At 42.6% G+C, this 19,779-nt stretch overlaps 1 protein-coding gene across 1 annotated transcript in view; it reads right to left on the reverse strand.

Annotated features, from left to right (window-relative positions):
• The window catches only part of LOC115796121 (netrin-G1-like), a 65,455-nt gene extending 45,998 nt beyond the window's left edge, over positions 1-19,457 (reverse strand). Inside the window, 1 exon segment of the mRNA XM_030752376.1 lies at positions 19,141-19,457. Within this exon segment, the coding sequence (XP_030608236.1) occupies positions 19,141-19,398 (258 nt within the window). The 5' untranslated portion in view covers positions 19,399-19,457.
• Between the last annotated feature and the right edge of the window lie 322 nt (positions 19,458-19,779).

The raw sequence follows: 19,779 nt of genomic DNA on the forward strand, positions 1-19,779 counted from the left end.
GGGTTGTGGGGGGTATCATAGGGCTAACACAGTGAGACAGACAACCATTCACATTCACATTCATACCTATGGGCAAATTAGAATCACCAGTTAACCTAACCCCAGTAACTGCATGTCTCTGGACTGTGGGAGGAAACCGGAGTACCTGGAGAAAACCCACACAAACATGTTTTCACCTAAGTCAAACTTAATAGTAGGAAATAATTTTACCTCATGAAAAAATTAATCCACTGAAATAAATATAGTTTCACTCTTTATTCCAGGTGCTGAGTAAACAGTCATGTCTCTTGTGGAGCTTTATGTAGAAAATGCTAAACAACTGGTAACTAAACTGTTTGCATCAGCACACTCAGTTTCAGTCCTATTTGGCCCTACAGTTTGAAAGTATTTTGAAAATAAATTAAAGTGTAATCCACTTCTTACCTCAGCATGCTGCCAGGCTAACTATACATTGATGAGCTGCCTTAAAATCAATATGTCATTGATTGTCTCATTTGTTTAAAAAAAAAAAGCAGCTTTAAATCAGATAGAAGCTGATCACTGATTCGAGGTGCACTCTAATTGAGAAGAAAATCAAAAAAACACTGACTCAGTCCTTAGCTGTTCACAATGGGATGCAGGGGTCATCTTCTAAGAAACTGGTAGAAACTGGGATGAAACTGAGAGAGTGAAAGAAAGAATGGGGGAGTGTGAGAGTGAAATTGCTGCATTGTACATCAGTGTGTTAGCTCATAGTGTGTCAACTCATCTTCCATCTTTTCAATCTGCATAGTTATTAGAGGCTTTTATTAATTTGAAATGCCAAAGTAAGGAATAAAGCATTACTGAAATGTCACCCTTTCACTGAGCATGATAAAATCACACCAGCCACTTTTGGAAATGAACACTCTTCCCCTCTGTACCTTACATCCCTACCTCTCCTCTGTCCCTTCCTTTCTTTCACTCTTTCTCAGCAATCAATATGGCCTGACAATATGATGGCTGGGTTTCCTAAGGGGAGGTGGGCTGCAACAGTTGCCTGTCATCTTCCAACTATTTCTCTTTTTCAAGTCTGACCCCTTTTACACAGTGCGTGATTCTTTAAAATATACAAAAACAGAAAACACTGCTCTGTAAGGCTTGACCTTTTCAAATTTCATTTTCAGTTGGACTTGTTTAGGATTTTAAAGGCAACACATTGCAACACTGATAATAAATATTATCATCTTAAAGGAACAGTGCAGAATAGTTTTGGTTATATTTGTAGCTTTAATGTGAAACTAGCATTGTTATGCATTGCATCACAGGGCTTATAATATTGACATCAGGTAAAATTGGTGATGATCTTCATCACCACCAGTAAGGGTCTAATAGTCAGACATGTTATGCTTAGCTAAAAAGGTTTATATATAAACTTAGCACAAAAAGTAAGGAAATTTGTGTTTGGTTGATTATTTTTTGTAACAATGCTTCTTGGCAATAAATCTTATGCCATCGGAAAGCCTGTTTTTTACCCCTTAAATGGAGCCACATTTGTGAGGAAAATGCATTTGTGGTTTGAGCAGCAGATTTGAGTACGTGGGCTGCACCCAAGAAAAACTTGCCAAATCTTCTCTGCCAAAGCCAAACAGCTTATTCTGCTATTAACTGATGTTTGGTGTCATTTATTGGATTGGATGATTGAAGTCTAAATAAATCAGAAATATTGGCAATTTAACAATTTATTCATTTAACAAACAGGGAGCCTGGCACCTCCCCCTCATGCTGGTCATTCATGCTGTGGGATGGCATTTGTCCTAAGTTAGCCAATGTGGTTGTGTTGGTCACTCTGGCATTGAAAGCATGCCCAAGATGATCTCACAAGTGTTCAGTGGAGTTGAGGTCAGGACTGCAGGGAGGCTATTCCATCCTGTCCACTCCCAACATCTGTAGGTATTCTCTGGTATACCCCTACTCTGTGGGAAGAGATTTGTCATCCTGGAGGATAGAATTCAGTGCCAGACTGTGTAGACATGGGATTGCCACTGGCTGCAGAATCTCATCTCAGTGTCTCTCTGCATTGAGATCGCCACCAATGATTGTCATGACTTTCAGCATCTGGGTTACCAGAAGCTCAAAACAAGAGTCAACAGCAGAATAAGCTGTTGGGCAATGGCAGAGAAGATTTGGCAAGTTTTTCATGGGCACATCCCATATACTCAAATCTGCTGCTCAAACCACAAATACATTTTCCTGACAAATGTTATGCCATTTAAGGGAAAATAAACAGGCTTTCCAACACTATACAATTTATTGCCAGGAAGCATTGTTACAACAAAGAAATAATCAACCAAACACACATTTCCTATATCTGGTACTGTAGGAACGGAACAATAACATAATTAACAAACTGTCGTGGGATTTATTGGGAAAGATGTTGATGACACTTCACTTAGGAGGACCATCAGGACTTTTCCCAACCAGAAGCCGTGGGTGGATAAATCTGTCCGCGACGCCCTGAGGTCCCGCACCGTTGCCTACAACTCCGGCCTCGCCTCTGGGAACATGGAGGACTACAAGGTTGCATCATACAACGTCCGCAGAGCGGTGAAAGAGGCAAAACATCGCTACGGCCGCAGACTGGAACAGCAACTACAACAGTCTGACTCCAGGGGACTGTGGCAGGGACTACGCACCATCACGGACTACAAAGCACCACACACACACCCGGTGAGTGCCGACGCTTCTCTGGCTGATGAACTCAACATCTTCTTTGCGCGCTTTGAGTCGGGAAGCCGACAGCCCGCTGCGTTCCCGGCCGGAGGGGCGGAGACACTCACTGTGACGGAGCGCGACGTGAGGAGGGCGTTTAGACGTGTAAACACCAGGAAAGCGGCTGGACCAGACGGTATTAGTGGACGTGTCCTTAAGACCTGCGCTGACCAGCTGGCACCTGTGTTTACAGTGATATTCAACCTCTCACTGAAACTGTGTGTGATTCCCACCTGCTTTAAAAAGTCCATCATAGTCCCTGTCCCAAAGAAACCACACCCCAGCAGCCCCAATGACTTCAGGCCCATAGCGCTCACCTCTGTGGTGATGAAGTGTTTTGAGAGACTCATCAAGGCATTCATCACCTCCTCACTGCCCACCACCCTCGACCCACTACAGTTTGCATACCGGCCAGACAGATCCACAGATGACGCCATATCCTTCCTTCTCCACAAGACCCTTTCACACATAGACACTGGTAAGGGGAACTATGTGAGAGTGCTGTTTGTAGATTACAGCTCAGCATTCAACACCATAGTTCCCTCCAGGCTGGTCTCTAAGCTGCTGGACCTGGGCCTGGGCCCATCCCTGTGCAGGTGGGTTCACAGCTTCCTGACCAGCAGACCACAGGTGGTACGAGTGGGTCACCTCACCTCATCCTCCCTCACCCTCAACACTGGATCCCCCCAAGGCTGTGTGCTCAGCCCTCTGCTGTACTCACTGTACACCCATGACTGCGAGGCCACGTCAGAGTCCAACGTCATCATCAAGTTTGCTGACGACACTGCTGTTGTGGGACTAATCTCTCACAATGAGGAGACAGCCTACAGGAGAGAGGTCTCCCGCCTGGAGAACTGGTGCCAGGAGAACCACCTCCTGCTCAACGTCAGCAAAACAAAGGAACTGATCGTGGACTTCAGCAGGAAGCAGCAGAGGGACTACCATCCACTTGTCATCAGTGGTGCTGAGGTGGAAAGCGTGGACACTTTCAAATACCTGGGAGTGACCATCTCACAGGACCTGTCCTGGACTCATCACATAAACATCACTGTGAAGAAGGCCAGACAGCGTCTCTACCTCCTCAGGCGGCTGAGAGACTTCAAGCTCCCACTCAAGGTGCTCAGGAACTTTTACACCTGCACCATCGAGAGCATCATGCGTGGGAGCATCACCACCTGGATGGGAAACTGCACCAAACAGGACTTCATGGCCCTAAAAAGGGTGGTTCGTTCAGCTGAACGGACCATCAGAACCACCCTCCCCAACCTGCAGGACATTTACACCAAGCAGTGCAGGCTGAGGGCCATGAAGATCCTAAAACAGCCCAGCCACCCCGGACACTCTCTCTTCTCCCTGCTCCCATCAGGCCGGCGTTACCGCTGCCTGAGGACTAAGACTGAAAGGTTGAAGAAGAGTTTTTACCCACAAGCCATCCGTCTGCTCAACTCTGAGCCCTAACTGGACCATTATTGCACAATGTAAATATTATAATTTATAAAAGTGTGTATAGTGTATAGTATATAGAGTATAGTGTATAGTGTGAATTACTTTTTTTTTTTTTTTTTATTATTCTTATTTATATGTGTGTGTATATATGGTTGCAGGTACAAAATACATTTCACTGTGCATTGTACTGTGTATAACTGTGCATGTGACAAATAAACACTATCTTAATCTTAATCTTAATCTATCTTAATATCCATCCTGCCTTCTGTCAGTGGTTCAGGCAGGTATATTGGTGTGGGGGATATTTTTTGGTACACTTTGGGCCCCTTGATACCAAGTAAGCATTGTTTAAACACCACAGCCTAACCGAGTATTGTTGCTGACCATGTCCATCCCTTTACGACCACAGTGTGCCCATTTTTCAATGGCTGCTTCTAGCAGGATGATACACCATGTCACAAAGTTTAGACCATCTCAAACTGGTTTCTTGAACATGACAATGAGTTCACGGCACTGAAATGGCCTCCACAGTGAACAGATCTCAATCCAATAGAGCACCTTTGGGATGTGGTCAAATGGTAGATTTGCATCATGGATATGCAGTTGACAACGCCTTGGCAACTGCATGTTGCTATCATGTCAGTATGGACTACAATCTGGAATATTTCTAGTTATCATTTTTTCCATGCTTTTATTTACTAATTCTAATCAGTTTTAACTTGGGAGATGACGTCAGTGTTTCAAACATGTTTACTGGGAAGTGTTTGCCTGAGTGTTGCATTGTGGAAATGGGGTTAAAATTAGTCTTGTCAGAGGTCTGCACTCCAATAGTCAAGCTTTCCAAAAGTGTCTAGAAATTTAAAACAAAATTCTAAATTGTTCTTTTACTCCTTTCTGTGCACACTTCTTTCAGCTACGCCCTTTAGGGGTTGCCACAGTGGATCATCTGCCTCCATCTCACCCTATCCCTAAATCCTCCTCTGTTACACCATGCCTTGCATGTCTTCCTGCACTACATCTATAAACCTTTGCTGTGGTTTGCCTCTTTTTATGCTGCCTAGAAACTCCATATTCAACATCCTTTGTCCAATGTATCCACTATCCCTCTTCTGCACATGTCCAAACCATCTCAGCCTTGCTTTTTTAACTTTGTCTCCAAACCACTCAAGCTGAGTGATCCTTCTGATATGCTCATTTCTAATCCTGTCCATTCTGGTCACTCCCAGTGAAAATTGTAGCATCTTCAGCTCTGCCACCTCCAGCTTGGCCTCCTGTCTTTTTGTTAGTACTACCGTCTCCAAACATCATAGCAGGTCTCACTACCATCTTGTAAACCTTCCCTTTCATTCTTGCTGGTGGTATCTTCCTTATTCAACTTTCTTCTTCATTTACGCCTTGCCTCTGCCTTCACTCGCTTCCTCTTTTCAATGTTCATCATCATACTACAGATCTGATGCTACCTAACTACATTCTCCCCTGACACCACCTTGCAGTCTCTGATCTCTTTCAGATTGCGCCTTCTGCATCTAGTCCACCTGTGTGAACCTTAATCCCCTTTTATATGTCAGCCTATATTCCTCCCTCTTCTTGAAGGATGTGCTCACCACAGCCATTTCAAGCCTTTTTGCAAAGTCCACTATCCTCTATCCTTCTGCATTTCTGTCACAATACCTACCCAACTCCTCCTCATCACCTCTGTTCCCTTCACCCACGTCCTCTGAAGTCCACAGCAATCACCACTCGCTCCCCCCGTGGACACTGCCTACCACTTAATTCAACTTTCTTCAGAATTCCTCTTTCTCTTCTAATTGACATCCAACTTGTGGGGCATGCACACTAAAACATTCAACATTACTCCGATTATCAGCTCAAACTCACGATTCTATCTGACACTTTTTTCACCTCCACAGCGCTGTTCACGTACTTTTCCTTTAAGATTAAGCCTACTCCATTCCTCTTCCTGTCTACATCATAGTAGAACAACTTGACTCCACCATCAGTGGTCCTGGCCTTGCTTCCCTTCCACCTGGTCTCTTGTGGACACAATATATCCAACTTCCTTATCGCCATCACATCTGCCGCAAGTTTAATTTGGCAAAGCTTTTATGCTGGATGTCCTTCCTGATGCAATCCTTTATCTGAGCTTGGGAATCGTCAGTCCACAAAATATTTTCCCAAAAGTCTTGGGGATCATCAGGATGTTTTTTTTTTGTTTTTTTTTGGCAAATGTGAGATGAACCTTTGTATTCTTTTTGGTCAGCAGTGGTTTTCACCTTGAAACTCTCCCATGGACGCTGAGGCAAGTGAAGCCTGGACTTCTTTAGATGTTGTTCTGGTTCTTTTGTGACCTCCTAGATGAATCCTCAATGTGCTCTTGGTGTTATTTTGGTAGGTCGGCCACTCCTGGGAAGGTTCACCACTGTTCCAACTGGATAACTGGACATGGCTCTCACCATGATTTGTTGGACTCCCAAAGTCTTAGAAATGGCTTTGTAACTCTTTCCAAACTCACAGATGTTAATTACTTTGTTTTTCATCTGTTCTTGAGTTTCTTTAGATTGTGGCATGATGTGTTGCTTTTTGAGATTTTTTAGGCTACTTCACTTTGTCACACAAGTTCTAGTCAATTGATTTCTAGATTCAGCAGGTTTGGCAGTAATCGGGCTTGGATGTAGCTAGTGAAATTGAAGCCAGCTTTCCCCCAAAAATGTGGTTAATTACAGTTTATTCATGATTTACAATGGGGGGCAATTACTTTTTCACACAGTGCTGGGTAAGTCTGGACAGCCTTTTCCCTTATTAAATGAAATCATCATTTAAAAAGTGCATTTTGTATTTACTTGGGTTATCTTTAACTAATAACAATTTTCTTGCTGACCTGGAACATGAAAGTGTGATACGCAAAAAAAACAAACAAAAAAAAAGCAATCAGGAAGGGGCAAATACTTTTTCACAGAACTTTAGATATTCCTCTTACGAGAGCACTCCTTGATTGCTTGACACCCCTCAGTCTGGACAAAATTACATGCAGTGTCTTGAGGGACTGGAAGTCCTTCACACACACATGCACTTCACTTCTTAGGGGAAAAAAAGAAAGACTTTCACAGATCAATGAACCAAGCTCCGTTTTTTTGGGGGGGGGGCAGCAATAGAAAGCCAGGGTGCCAACTAGCTTTTGAGTAATTCAATTACTGTATCTTCAACAAGAATTTAATTTAGCTTGTCAGACATAAAAGGATGTTGAATGGATATACAAGCACTGAAGACCGAAAATAACAGTGCAAAAAAATTCTATATAATAGTGAAGCAATACCTGTTTTATTTTTAAGTTGTATTGTACAGTTTCCAGTTATCTTTTCTTTAGTGAAAAGCTTGAAGAAGTGAAGTATGTATACAAAAAGAGAGACAGGAAATGCTGACAGGGGATTTAAACTAAAACTAGTTTAGGCCTCTAGGTCACTGCAACAATCTGGTCACTGAGAAAGCACTTCATTAACATCTCTGAATTATAACCACTCTCTAAGAGTTAAGCTGTCTCACTGGTAGTGACCGGCACCATGCCCACTGAAATAACAAATTATTTCTTGAGTACCGATTTACCCATGAAACATTGATGTTTGTATTTTGCCTTTGCCAGGAGAGCTCCACGAATGTCTTGGCATTTGAGTGTGCAGCAAATCAGTTGAATGTGGCTGAAAAGATGTGAGTCATAGATGATCTAAGTGGATTTCCTTTGAATAATTCTAAAATATTACAGCCATGTGAAAAAAGAAAGTTTTCTCGGGACTCTATGGATTTGTGTGAAAAACTAAGTACACCCCATGTTTCAGTAGTTTGTAAAACCACTTTCAGCAGCAATAACTCGAATGAATGAGGCTGAGGCTGGGGAAGAATGTCTCGGACTCCCGGACCATCAGCACTGGCACTCCTCAGGGCTGTGTCCTCTCTCCTCTGCTCTTCTCCCTGTATACCAACTGCTGCACCTCTGACCACCAGTCTGTCAAGCTTATTAAGTTTGCAGACGACATGACTCTCATCGGACTCATCTCAGACGGGGACGAGTCGGCCTACAGGATGGAGGTCAAACGTCTGGTGTCCTGGTGCAGCCACAATAACCTGGTACTGAACGCCCAGAAGACAGTGGAGATTATAGTGGACTTTAGGAAGCACACAGCCCCTCTACCCTCCATCATCCTGACTGACACCCCCATCACCACAGTGGACTCTTTTCGCTTCCTGGGAACTACCATCACCCAGGACCTCAAGTGGGAGCCCACCATCACCTCTGTCGTCAAAAAGGCCCAGCAGAGGATGTACTTCCTGCGGCAGTTGAAGAAATTCAACTTGCCAGCAAGGACCATGGTGCAGTTCTATACTGCCATCATTGAGTCCATCCTCACCTCCTCCATCACTGTGTGGTACGCTGGAGCCACCACTAGGGACAAACAGAGACTACAGCACGTTGTGCACTCTGCTGAGAAGGTGATTGGCTGTAACCTCCCATCTCTCCAGGACCTGTACACCTCCAGGACACTGGGGCGTGCAGGTCGGATCACAGCCGACCACTCTCACCCTGGGCACAGACTTTTTGACCCTCTCCCCTCAGGCAGGAGGCTACGGTCCATACGGACCAGAACCTCCCGCCATAAGAACAGTTTCTTCCCCTCTGCTGTTGGACTCATGAACAATAACCCTAAGACTGTTACCACCACCCTCCACAAACGCTGATGACCCTATGTCTATGCACCTGTCTGACTGCACTGATGTACATATTAGTGGAATATAGTCTACATTCTTTTATCTTTTAATTAGTCTCTGCACTGTATATTTTGTAATTTTGTAATATTGTGCTATAGTTATAGCTCTAATATCTCTGTATATTTGCAATTTGTATACTTGTATATTGTCTTATAATTTTTATACTTATTTGTTTTTTTTCTGTAAGCACGAAGTACCGCAGCAATTTCCTAATGCTGTGAACCTGTTCACCCATATGGCAATAAAAACCTTCTGATTCTGATTCTGATTCTGAATCATTTTCTGTATGACTTCATCAGGCTCTGACATTGGTGTGGAGGGATTTTGCCTCACTCTTCTTTACAACATTGCTTCAGTTCATTGAGGTTTACGTGCATTGATTAATGTCCAGCTCTCTTGAGGTCTTGCCAGTTTTTTTATTCATGCTGAGCTTTTGACTTTGACTGGGTCTTTGTAACATCTTGATTCTTTTCTATTTCAGCCATTCTGTTTGTTGGTGTGCTTGGGATGTCCTGTTGTATAATGCAGTTTCATTCAAGCTTTAGCTGTTGGACAGATGGTCTCATATTTGACCCTAGTCTACTTTGGTATAGAGAGGGGTTCATGCCCAAATCATCACTCCTCCAACACCATGCCTGACAGTTGCTATGAGGCATTTGTGCTGGTATACTGTGTTCACACACACACACACACACACACACACACACACACACACACACACACACACACACACACACACACACACACACACACACACACACACACACACACATACACACACAAACACACAAAATCTGTGAAACAGCTGGACAATGTTATAATGATAAAAGTTTAAATATGCTCTGACAATTCTGCTGAAATTGCTCCCTGCATTTCTTGGATTGCATGTGCCTTGACCCCAGCTGTGTTAAGTGGAAATGTATGTCACATTTTTACTTGACTTCAAAAGCAGTCGGCAAACATAATGTCAAGAAACATTTTCTGACAATCTGCTTTGCCAACAAGCTTGGCTCCATCACATGTTGGTGAAAGTAGCCGAGTGTAAAACTCACAAATCCACTATAAGAACTGAACCATCTGCTTCACAGACTCAGAATTGTAAGCTTTCTCTTTTCAATATAGATAACAGATAATCTTAATAGGCATGAGCTTTTATATGGATAGCAAATATTTTGGGGCTGCAATTTGAGATTATAGCAACAAAATTATTAATATTTTTGCTCAGGAAGCAACATTTTTATACACAGATTAAAATTTCAAAACTAGCATTTGTCTGTTTCAGACAGAATAAAACGAATAAAGCAATTATGAGTATACAGTAGTTATACTCTATATGCTCTATATCAGTCAGAAAACATGCAACAGTAGAATGCTAAGCTTTTGACAAAGACTCTGCCTATTTGAGCCACAAAGCCCATCATTTTCTTTTATATCTCCATGCATAATTCATCTGACTTTGTATTTACAACCCTCTAAGAATGAACCTGTCATGGATCTTGGGGAAATAATGCCACCATATCTCTATCTGTCAAGTGCCTCACCTCATATGGTGCATCCAACCTCCACATGTTCAAACAAGACATGGATATTATGCATCATCAGCTGACAGAAAACAAGGGAGAAGGAAATTAAAAAGCCAGGAGACAAAAGAAGTGGCAGGCAAGTGAAAGAATAAATGATGACTCTCCCCCTCTCCTGGAGTCAGGGGACATGTTGCATGTCATCTCGGTGTCTTGGTACGCAGTGGTGCGGTGATGATGTGCTGGGCAGGGCCAGTTCAGAACAGAGTCAAGGGCATCGAGGTGACGGCAAGTTAAATGCTCCAACTGTTCCCTGTCTCCAAACAAATACATGGATGAGTGAATTCCCCACCGAGAAGGAGGGGTACAGAGATCAAAGCGGTCCAATGACAGTTTCTGGTTTGACCTCTGAACTGCTTGGTTATTTCCACAACTGGAGATAGACACATAGCCCCTGATACCAGTACTTAACCTGATTTGGCACAGACATGTTCATTTATTGCTGACCTTCATTTTATCAGAGAAAATTGCACTTGTGAGACATTATAGCTGATTAGCAATGATACAAAATAATAAAATGAATAAGAAATCTCAATTTTCTGCTTCATTATTCAGTGAACTACAGTCTGGGAGTATTGTGAAGGAGTTGTTTTGGCAAAAAAAAAAAAAATGAACTAGTTGGAGATGATGGATCATTGCTTTTCTCCTACAGTAACTGGGAATAAATCACCCATCCCTGTTGCTGAAAAATTGTCTTATTTAACTAATTTACAGCAGCAATACAGCTGTAAATCATGTTATGGAGTGTAAGGTCAATTTTCTCTTCTATTAGTTCAGATTTAAATTCACTTTTAAAATTTAAATACTAATTACAGTGCATGCTGATATTTTAGATAAGCTAAGTTTTTCTGCCTTCCCATTGATGCTAGGTTGATGGAACAACGTGAGTTTGATCTAATTTGAAAAAATTCAATAGTCCTAATCCCAAGCTTTCCCCAAAAAAGTATTTTACCAGCTCAAGCCTAGCAACACATGCTATACAGGACACAAAGCGTTGCCATTTTTCCCTTTCTGATATTTTGTTCCAGGCAAGGATAAAGCAGAATTAAGGCCATGGACTGTAAATAAAAGATGGATGACTTTATTGTGACATCACCAGGTGGTTTGTTAACTCCCATTTTAAAGCCTACAACTGAGTGTTTTGTATTTTGAAACTGGAAGTTGACAAGCAAGTAGTTGATCTGATTGGAAAAGTTTGTGATTGAGGTCACCATATGAACACCATAATCTATTGAAAAAGACTTAAAGCAAGCTAGATCAGGAAAATGCCAAAGTTACATAGTGAGAAGTTGGGTTAAATTTCTCACGGACAACTGGACTTCATTTTCCACCCAGAGAAGTTGACCCCTACATGCCATTAGGAAATAACCATTTCGGAGATTCACCATATCTGTCAGTGACATTCCCATCATATGTAAGTAGCAAAGTTTACGTCCCTTTCATTACTCCATAATTTAATTCTCTTTTAAAAGTCTGTCATTGCCAGCAAAGATAAATCTACTGCATTGACTGTCAATAATGTGGCAGTCTCCAAGCAGCTTAGTGGGAGCTCTCATCTCATCTTACCTTACTAAGCCTCCAAAGGGGGCCATGTGGCAAACTGGCAGCCACAACTTCTTTCATCCATTCTGAGAGCTGAATAAAGTTCAGAGGAATTACAAGAATATACCCAGTTAGAACCAGAGTAGCTGGCATAAGCACGATTACTGAATCACTCTCAGAAATGTTTACACAATTGCCAACTTGATGTGGTTGAACCAGCATGGCTCAAGCTAGTGTGGAGCATGTGGGCAGATGACACGTAACTCAGAGCTTACATTCATTCATTTAGATTAACTGCCAGATCTTTAGATGTTGTGGGAGCACAGAGTATCTTTCATCTTTCTCCACCAAGAGTTCTCCTGCCATGCTTCAAATCAACAAACCACTGGGTTCTCTAATCAGTAAGGTACAATCCAAACACTACTCCGCTATGACAGTTTCAGAGGGAAATGCTTGACAGGGCGGTCTGTTCAGCAAAAAATGAATTTATTTATCCAGCATATCCAGATAAATACTAACTGCTAATTTATGCTTTGTGGAATAAACATGTCATTATGTTAACTACAAAAAAATTAATCTATCTCTCAAATGCTTGAACATTAAACCTTCTTTCTTACTGTATTTGATCCAATGGCTTGCTACTTTAGTGAATTACTATCTAATCCACAGAAGCCAACCTAATATGGACTTTAGAGATGGAGAAAAGCAACGTAATTAAAAGCACTTGTTTTGTTTCTCTGCTCTAACAGCTAGATTGCATTAATGCCCATGTGGTGCAATAGTGTAATAATTGTCCAACCAGCAGCCTTTTAAATGCATCTAATTGGATCATTTGTATTAACACAGAATATTAAAATTTTATTGTTTCCTTCCTTTCACACTGTCTGTACAGTAAAAAGACCAATGTTGAGTGCTGGTGAGTGACAGGGCCATAGCACACCACAGGAGAACAGGCTTAGTACCAACACAAGAACCCCTGAAGGTCTGCAGCTAAAAATATAAACAAGGTTAACTCCTTGATGCAGAACACCTGTCCTGGACACTGTATATCCTGGACTCTTATTATTCCTTATAACCCTAAACTTTCATGAGTCTCAAATTCAAAAAGTTGCATCTTTGTCAGAAAAAAGTAAACAATATTACATTCATTATATAAAATCCACTCTTTAATGATTAATGAACTTTTCATGTGCAAAAACAAAGCAATGATGGGAATAGGAGATGGGAATTATAAGCACAAGGTGGAGGGATGGAAGGGCAGACAAGCCATCTAGAATTCTTTGACCATGCGCTATGAGGCAAACCAACTCCTGGGGAAACTGATTAGACCCGGCTCACAACGACAGGCAACTTAGTGATTGGCTGAAAGAGCTCATTTGCATGCTCCTCTCATCTCCAACAAAGTCTCAGGAAGCACCGGTGGATAAGGTCACTGGTGTCAGTCTGCCTGTGTGCCAGCTGAGAATGTAAACAGATCAAACACACAACAGCCATTTAAGCCAGTCCAGAAGGAGTCTGTGTTCTTGACGATCTCGATAATCATGACCTCAGATTCATGTCGGAGGTGAAAGGCATTCTGGCAGTCAGGTGCGGGGACAGCCGAAAACTCATCTTCACCATACAAATTGAATTAAACTAATGGGAGGACTGGTGACTGAATGCCCTCTACTTGTAATTGAAATTTGACATTTTAAAAGCTATTTTACTACACAATGAATATAGTGTGAAAGAACAATTTAAACTACTAGTATTTACTCTCTGGTGAAATCTCTATAGTCAGTCTAGCTTTTTGGGATGTTAGACAAAAGTGTTTTAATAATTATTCATCAAATTGTTCAATAAGATTTAACATGTCTAGAATCCTAGAAATTTAAGAATAGTATAGGTTTATTTACTTTTTAATTAAAATATTAAAGTTATACAGCCATACAGCATTTCTTTCAAGGTGAATTAAGCTACAGTGTCACTGTGAGCTAAATGGTAATTAGCTAACATCTCTGTATGGCAATGCTAACATGCTGCCATCTACTTACTTTAGCAAAAAAGCATTCTAACATTGACTAACATGTACTAAGTGAAACAAAAAGTTTTGTTGATGGGATGTCATTTGTTTGACAGGGTAATCAGTCATTAACAAAGTATTGGACAAACTAAAATTGTGGAAAATTAAGATATTGTAAAAGCTGTTTCATCTCAATGCATCCCTGGGGAAACTGAACATTTGTAGCAAAGTCAGTACCAAATATTATGATATTTCTGTGAAACACCAACAGTGCAATTCCAAAAACCCTTAGAACAGTTTACCAGTTTACAGTGTGTACCAGTCTACAGAACAGTTTACCCTGCCCATGATAGGGTTATCAGGACCCCAACTTGGAGCATGGCCTTGTGAGGGCGCTCGATGGAGGGTGCATGGTGGCCAGGCCTCAGCCAGTGACGACCGGCTTGGCACAGTTGTGGACCCGTCCTCCTGTAGGCCCACCACCTGCAGGAGGTGCTGTAGGGGTTGGGTGCAGTGTGTGTCAAGGAGCAGCCAAGGGCAGAGGCCCTGGCAGACCGATCCCTTGCTATCAAGGTAGACTACTGGGATATGGAACATCACCTTTCTGGCGGGGAAGCTAGTGCATAAGGTTGAGTTGGGCTCGCCTGGACTCTGGAACCACTCTCCTGGAGAGGGTTGGACACTGTTTGAGTTGGAGTTGCCCTCTGTGAGAGGTGGTGGGCTGGAATGGGTATCCATGTATCCTCTCTGCTTGCTGCCTATATATTAGCATTTTTACCAAGAGGGTCATTTCCCTGTGCCTTTGGGCCAGGGAATGGATCCTGACTATCATTTGCACTTATGCTCTGAACCACAGTTCGGAGTACCCAGCCTTCTTGGAGTTCCTGGGTGGGGGGCTCAAGGTTTCTCCAACTGGTGACTCTGTCTTCCTACTGGAAGACTTTAATGCTCACAATGACAGTGAGACCTGGAAGGATGTGATTAGGATTAATGGCCCACCTGATCTGAACCTGAGTAGTGTTCTTTTATTGTACTTCTGTGCAGACCACAGTTTGTACATAAACACCATGTTTGAACATAAGGATCTCCATAAGTGCACATGGACGATCGATTTTGTAATCATAATCAACTGATCACCACCTGCTGGTGAGTTGGATCAGGTGGCGGGGGAGGATGCTGGACAGACCTGGTGCACCTAAATGTATAGTGAGGGTGCACTGGGAACACCTGGCAGAGGCCAGAGATCTTCAACTCCCACTACTGGCAGAACTTTGATAGCATTCCAAGGGAGGCTGAGGACACTGAATCCGAATGGACCGTGTTTCACACCTCAATCGTTGAGGCTGGTGCATGGAGCTGTGGCTTCAAGGTGGTTGTTGCCTACCGTGGTGGTAATCCCCAAAGCAGATGGTGGACACCGGAGGTGAAGGGAGCCATCAAGCTGAAGCAAGAGTACTGGGAAATCTGGGGCAGTGCGTCTAGATTGGCAGAGTGCGGTGGTGGTTCCCAAGAATGGGGACCGGAAGATGTGCTAAAACTATATGGGGAAACTCCTTAGCCTCCCTGGGAAAGTCTATGCCAGGCTTCTGGAAACGAGAGTTCATTCATTAGTTAAACTTCAGATGCAAGAGGAACAATGCGGTTTTCTTCCTGTTCACGGAATGCTGGACCAACTTGTTATCCTCTCAAGGATAGGAGTATGCGTGGGAGTTTGCCCATACATGCTACTTTCCCACCGCCGAGGAACTGGTTCGTGTGCCAGTGCCCGTGCTGTTCCCAATGAACCGGCGAAACGCTTAAGAATGGGCCCGCGTTCCCACCACGTTTCTGTGACCTGCTCCTTTACCTATGAGTGTGGGAGGGTCCTCATCTGGACACGGAAGCCGAAGCGCACAAACGTGGGAGAACACGCTCCCCTTTCTTGTGCTCCAAACACATTTTACGGTCCAAACCAAACTACTGCAGCATCTGTGTGCAGCACAGAGGTAAACACAGACAGCGATTAGAGCAAGTACGCATTTTGTGGCCTTTTATCTGTGATATGAACTGATACAAAGCAGCAAGTTCAGCCTTAGAGCCCAACCTAATTCACAGCCGTGAAAATCGCTTCGCTTTTCTCATGTAATACACATGTAATATGGTAGAAAACTTGATGTTGAGAAGGCAGAGTCACGCCTTTCTGCCACTTCGTCACGCATTCGTGGTTCGAGACCAGCTAGCTTGCGGGGCCGGAATTGAACCCATTTTTCGGCCGAGCACCAAGTGTTTCGGCGGTGGAAAACCCGCCTAATGGTTCAAATTACGGCACGTGCTCCGGAACCCTGTTGGTGGGAAAGAGGCCACAGTCTACATGTGTTTGTGGACCTGGAGAAGGCACCTGAATGCATCCCTCGGGGGATCCTCCTGCAGGAGTATGGGGTCTCTGGCCCCTTGTTACAGTCCATTCAGTCCCCGTACAACTGCAATAAGAGCTTGAGCCACATTGCCAGCAATGAGTCGAACTTGTTTCCAGTGGGTGTTAGACTTCACTAGGGCTCCCCTTTGTTACCAATTCAGTTCATAATTTTTATGGACAGAATTTCTAGGTTTGGCTAAGTGGTGGAAGGCTTCTGCCTGGGTGGCCTCAGAATCTGATCTCTGCTTTTTGTGGATGGTCCTGTTGGCTTCAACAGGTGGTGGCCTCCAGTTTGCACTTTTGCAACCAAGTGTGAATGAGAATTAGCACCTCCAAGTCTGAGGCCATGGTCCTAGTCAGAAAGGGTGGAGAGCCCACTCTGGATCAGGGATGAGTTGCTGCCCCAAGTGTAAGAGTTTAAGTATCTTGGAGTCTTGTTTATGAGATTGGGGGCACGGCTACAGTGATGCGGATGCTGCACCAGTTCATGAGAGAGTTGAGCATGAAAGCAAAGCTGTCAATTTACCTGTCGATCTATATCCCTACCGTCATTCATGGTCACGGGTTTTTGGTAGTGACCAAAAGAACAAGATCACAGATGCAAGTGATGGAAATGAGCTTCTCAGAAGGGTGGCTGGCCTCTCTGTTACAGATAGGGTAAAGAGTGGAGTCATTTGAGAGGGGCTCTGAGTAGAGACGCTACTCCTCAACATCAAAAGGAGACGGAGATTAAATCTCTTGGCTAGCCAGGGAATACATAATTGTTCCCCCAGATAAGCTGGAGGAGGTGGCTGGAGAGAGGTCTGGATTTTTCTACTTAGGCTGCTGCCTCTGTGACCCAGCCCGGTATAAGGGGAAGAAGATGGATGGATGGATGGATGGATGGATGGATGGATGTATGTGCAAATTCCACCAAAATCTTTGTATCATATGGGAACTATGAATGCCAGCGCAAAATATTGTGAAAATCCATCTTATACACAGAGTCATACAGACAGATTTTGTTGTTAATGCTACAAGATTTCAATGTAAATTCAAATGCTGGATTGACTGACTGACTACCAAATGAATGAGATAAGAACATCACTCCTAAATTTGCACTGAAAGATTTTACTTAAGAATGTCCAGGTTTGTTGTTCTTGTAAATCCTTAATCACTGTGAAGAAAACTGTTTTACAATATGTTTTGTTAGTTTTCTGTGCCCGTTAGCATTTTCACCAACATCAAAACAAAGATTTCATGTGCGATTACTTTTTTTAAAAAATTCAACAAATGTCAAGTATGTAATAATAACTACACAATGATCAAAGAAAAATAATATTATAAAATAAATATAAATAAATATGAAACATTAGTGTATATAAAGCATACTGAGACAAAATATACATAAGAAATGACATCAACATATCTTTTCTATGAACAATTCCTGTATTGACAAGAAAAAACAAACAAAATAGTCCAAGTATGTTGACTCTGTTTATCTCTGTTCTGTTCTTTATGCTCCCTGTGTTATGTAAATGTTGAACATTCAGGATAATCTACTGGTCTGATAAAGGTTTCAGTTTGTGTTTTGATAAAAAAGTTTAACAGAACGTCACACCCGACTGGAGACTAGCTCCTTTTTCATCCTACAGTGGCATTAAATGTCTCAATGCCATCTGGAGCTGTGAGAAGAAACGCACTCCTTTTAAAAGATGCCCATTTTAATCGGTAAATATTTACTCGCATGAGCTCTTGGCAGGCATGAACATAACGTCTAATGAAGCACTTTAAGGCCTATGGGCTCTTAGAGCTTACTTTGATTGTGATTCTAAACAAATGCAACCTGGGTTTGAACTGTTGATGAAGGCTGATAAGGGGGGCTGAACAGTGCAATGACTATTCTTTGTTTAACAACAGCACCATCGCTAGTGCAGTTACCCTGTCACAGCCTGTGTGTGTGCGTGTGTGTGTGCGTGTGTGTGTCTGCATGTGGGTCTGCAGTCATTTGTACAACTGCAAAGATATATGTTTGGTTATGCATTTGCAAGTAGTTTGTCTGTTTAGACTTTGTTACAAATCCAATTTCAAAAGTTTAAGTCTAACTACCTTGATATTAATACATGTTTATGAAAACTATCCTAAAACTTCACTGTGAATGACTGACACAGAGCAAAATAAAAAAAATATTTAATAAGAAAACAAAAAATATTTTTGCAAGATAATTTTAAATCATATGCCAGTGAACATATAAAAAATAAAGGTCTGCGTTTTTTTCACCATTCAAATTTCTCTGTCTCTGTTTTGGCACTCCAAATTTTTATACCTCTAATGTACATGCACAGCTTTATCTATGTTTGTTCATCAGTATTTGCGTAAGTGTGTACTTACATGTACATATGACTGTGCATGTAACTGTTTCCAGATGTTGATGAATGAGTCGCACTTTGCACATCTGTGTTTTTACACTTACTTTTACCAATCTGTCCAAATCGCCAAGATTTGCACAACAATGTGTGTCTTTGTCTTTGTGTCTGTTGCTTCTGCAGTTAGAACTAATGCACAGGTCTATGTGTACATTAATCTCTGCTGCAGCGGCAGCTCATTGCCTTGTATGCTCTGCTCGCTATCCCTGACCCAGTATGCTGTGCGATCCTGCCTACAGCCTCATTTGTCTCCATCAGGGGACAACCGAGGTTACAACTCACCAAAGCGCAGTATGTTTCTGGCGGATCTCCACATGTGATATTTGGGGGGTCGAGGGTCACTCGCAGGTACTTTGTCATGTCAGTGGCTTCTGGCTGACAGGCCATGTAGTCCCATGCCAAGCCTTCCTCTGTGTAAATCTGGGACTTGCACACGTCATAGTGTCCCCAGACCGCTGGGTAATGTTGCATAGCATGTGCCACACTGGTGCACACAGCTTGCAGAGTGAACAACACAGGCAAAAGCATCGCTGATCTCATTGAGTATGGTTTCTGTGGAATTCTTCTTTTCTTCTTTTGTCTTTATAGCTTCTGCTTAGTCACAGAAATGACAATACCACTCTAACTTAACTGCAGCTTTGAACAGGGCAATAGAGCATTTGGGAACTGTGGCAGCATCTTGCTACTTTTGTGTGAGCAGCTTCAGGCTACTATTAGCCCCCATTCAGTTATTTTGTCTTTGATTGTCACCACTTCTGCCAGGCTGATGAGGTGTGTCAACAAGTCAGTGTCTTCACTAGTGCTGGTAGTTGATGAAAGGGTGAGCTAACGGTCAGAAGTGATATGCAGAGAGGAGTGACACTCCTCATAAGTCAGCAGATGTCTGAGCTTGATCCCCAAGCATACTTTTTGTCACCAGCA

Source organism: Archocentrus centrarchus, chromosome 17, assembly GCF_007364275.1.
Source record: "Archocentrus centrarchus isolate MPI-CPG fArcCen1 chromosome 17, fArcCen1, whole genome shotgun sequence".
NCBI lineage: Eukaryota > Metazoa > Chordata > Actinopteri > Cichliformes > Cichlidae > Archocentrus > Archocentrus centrarchus.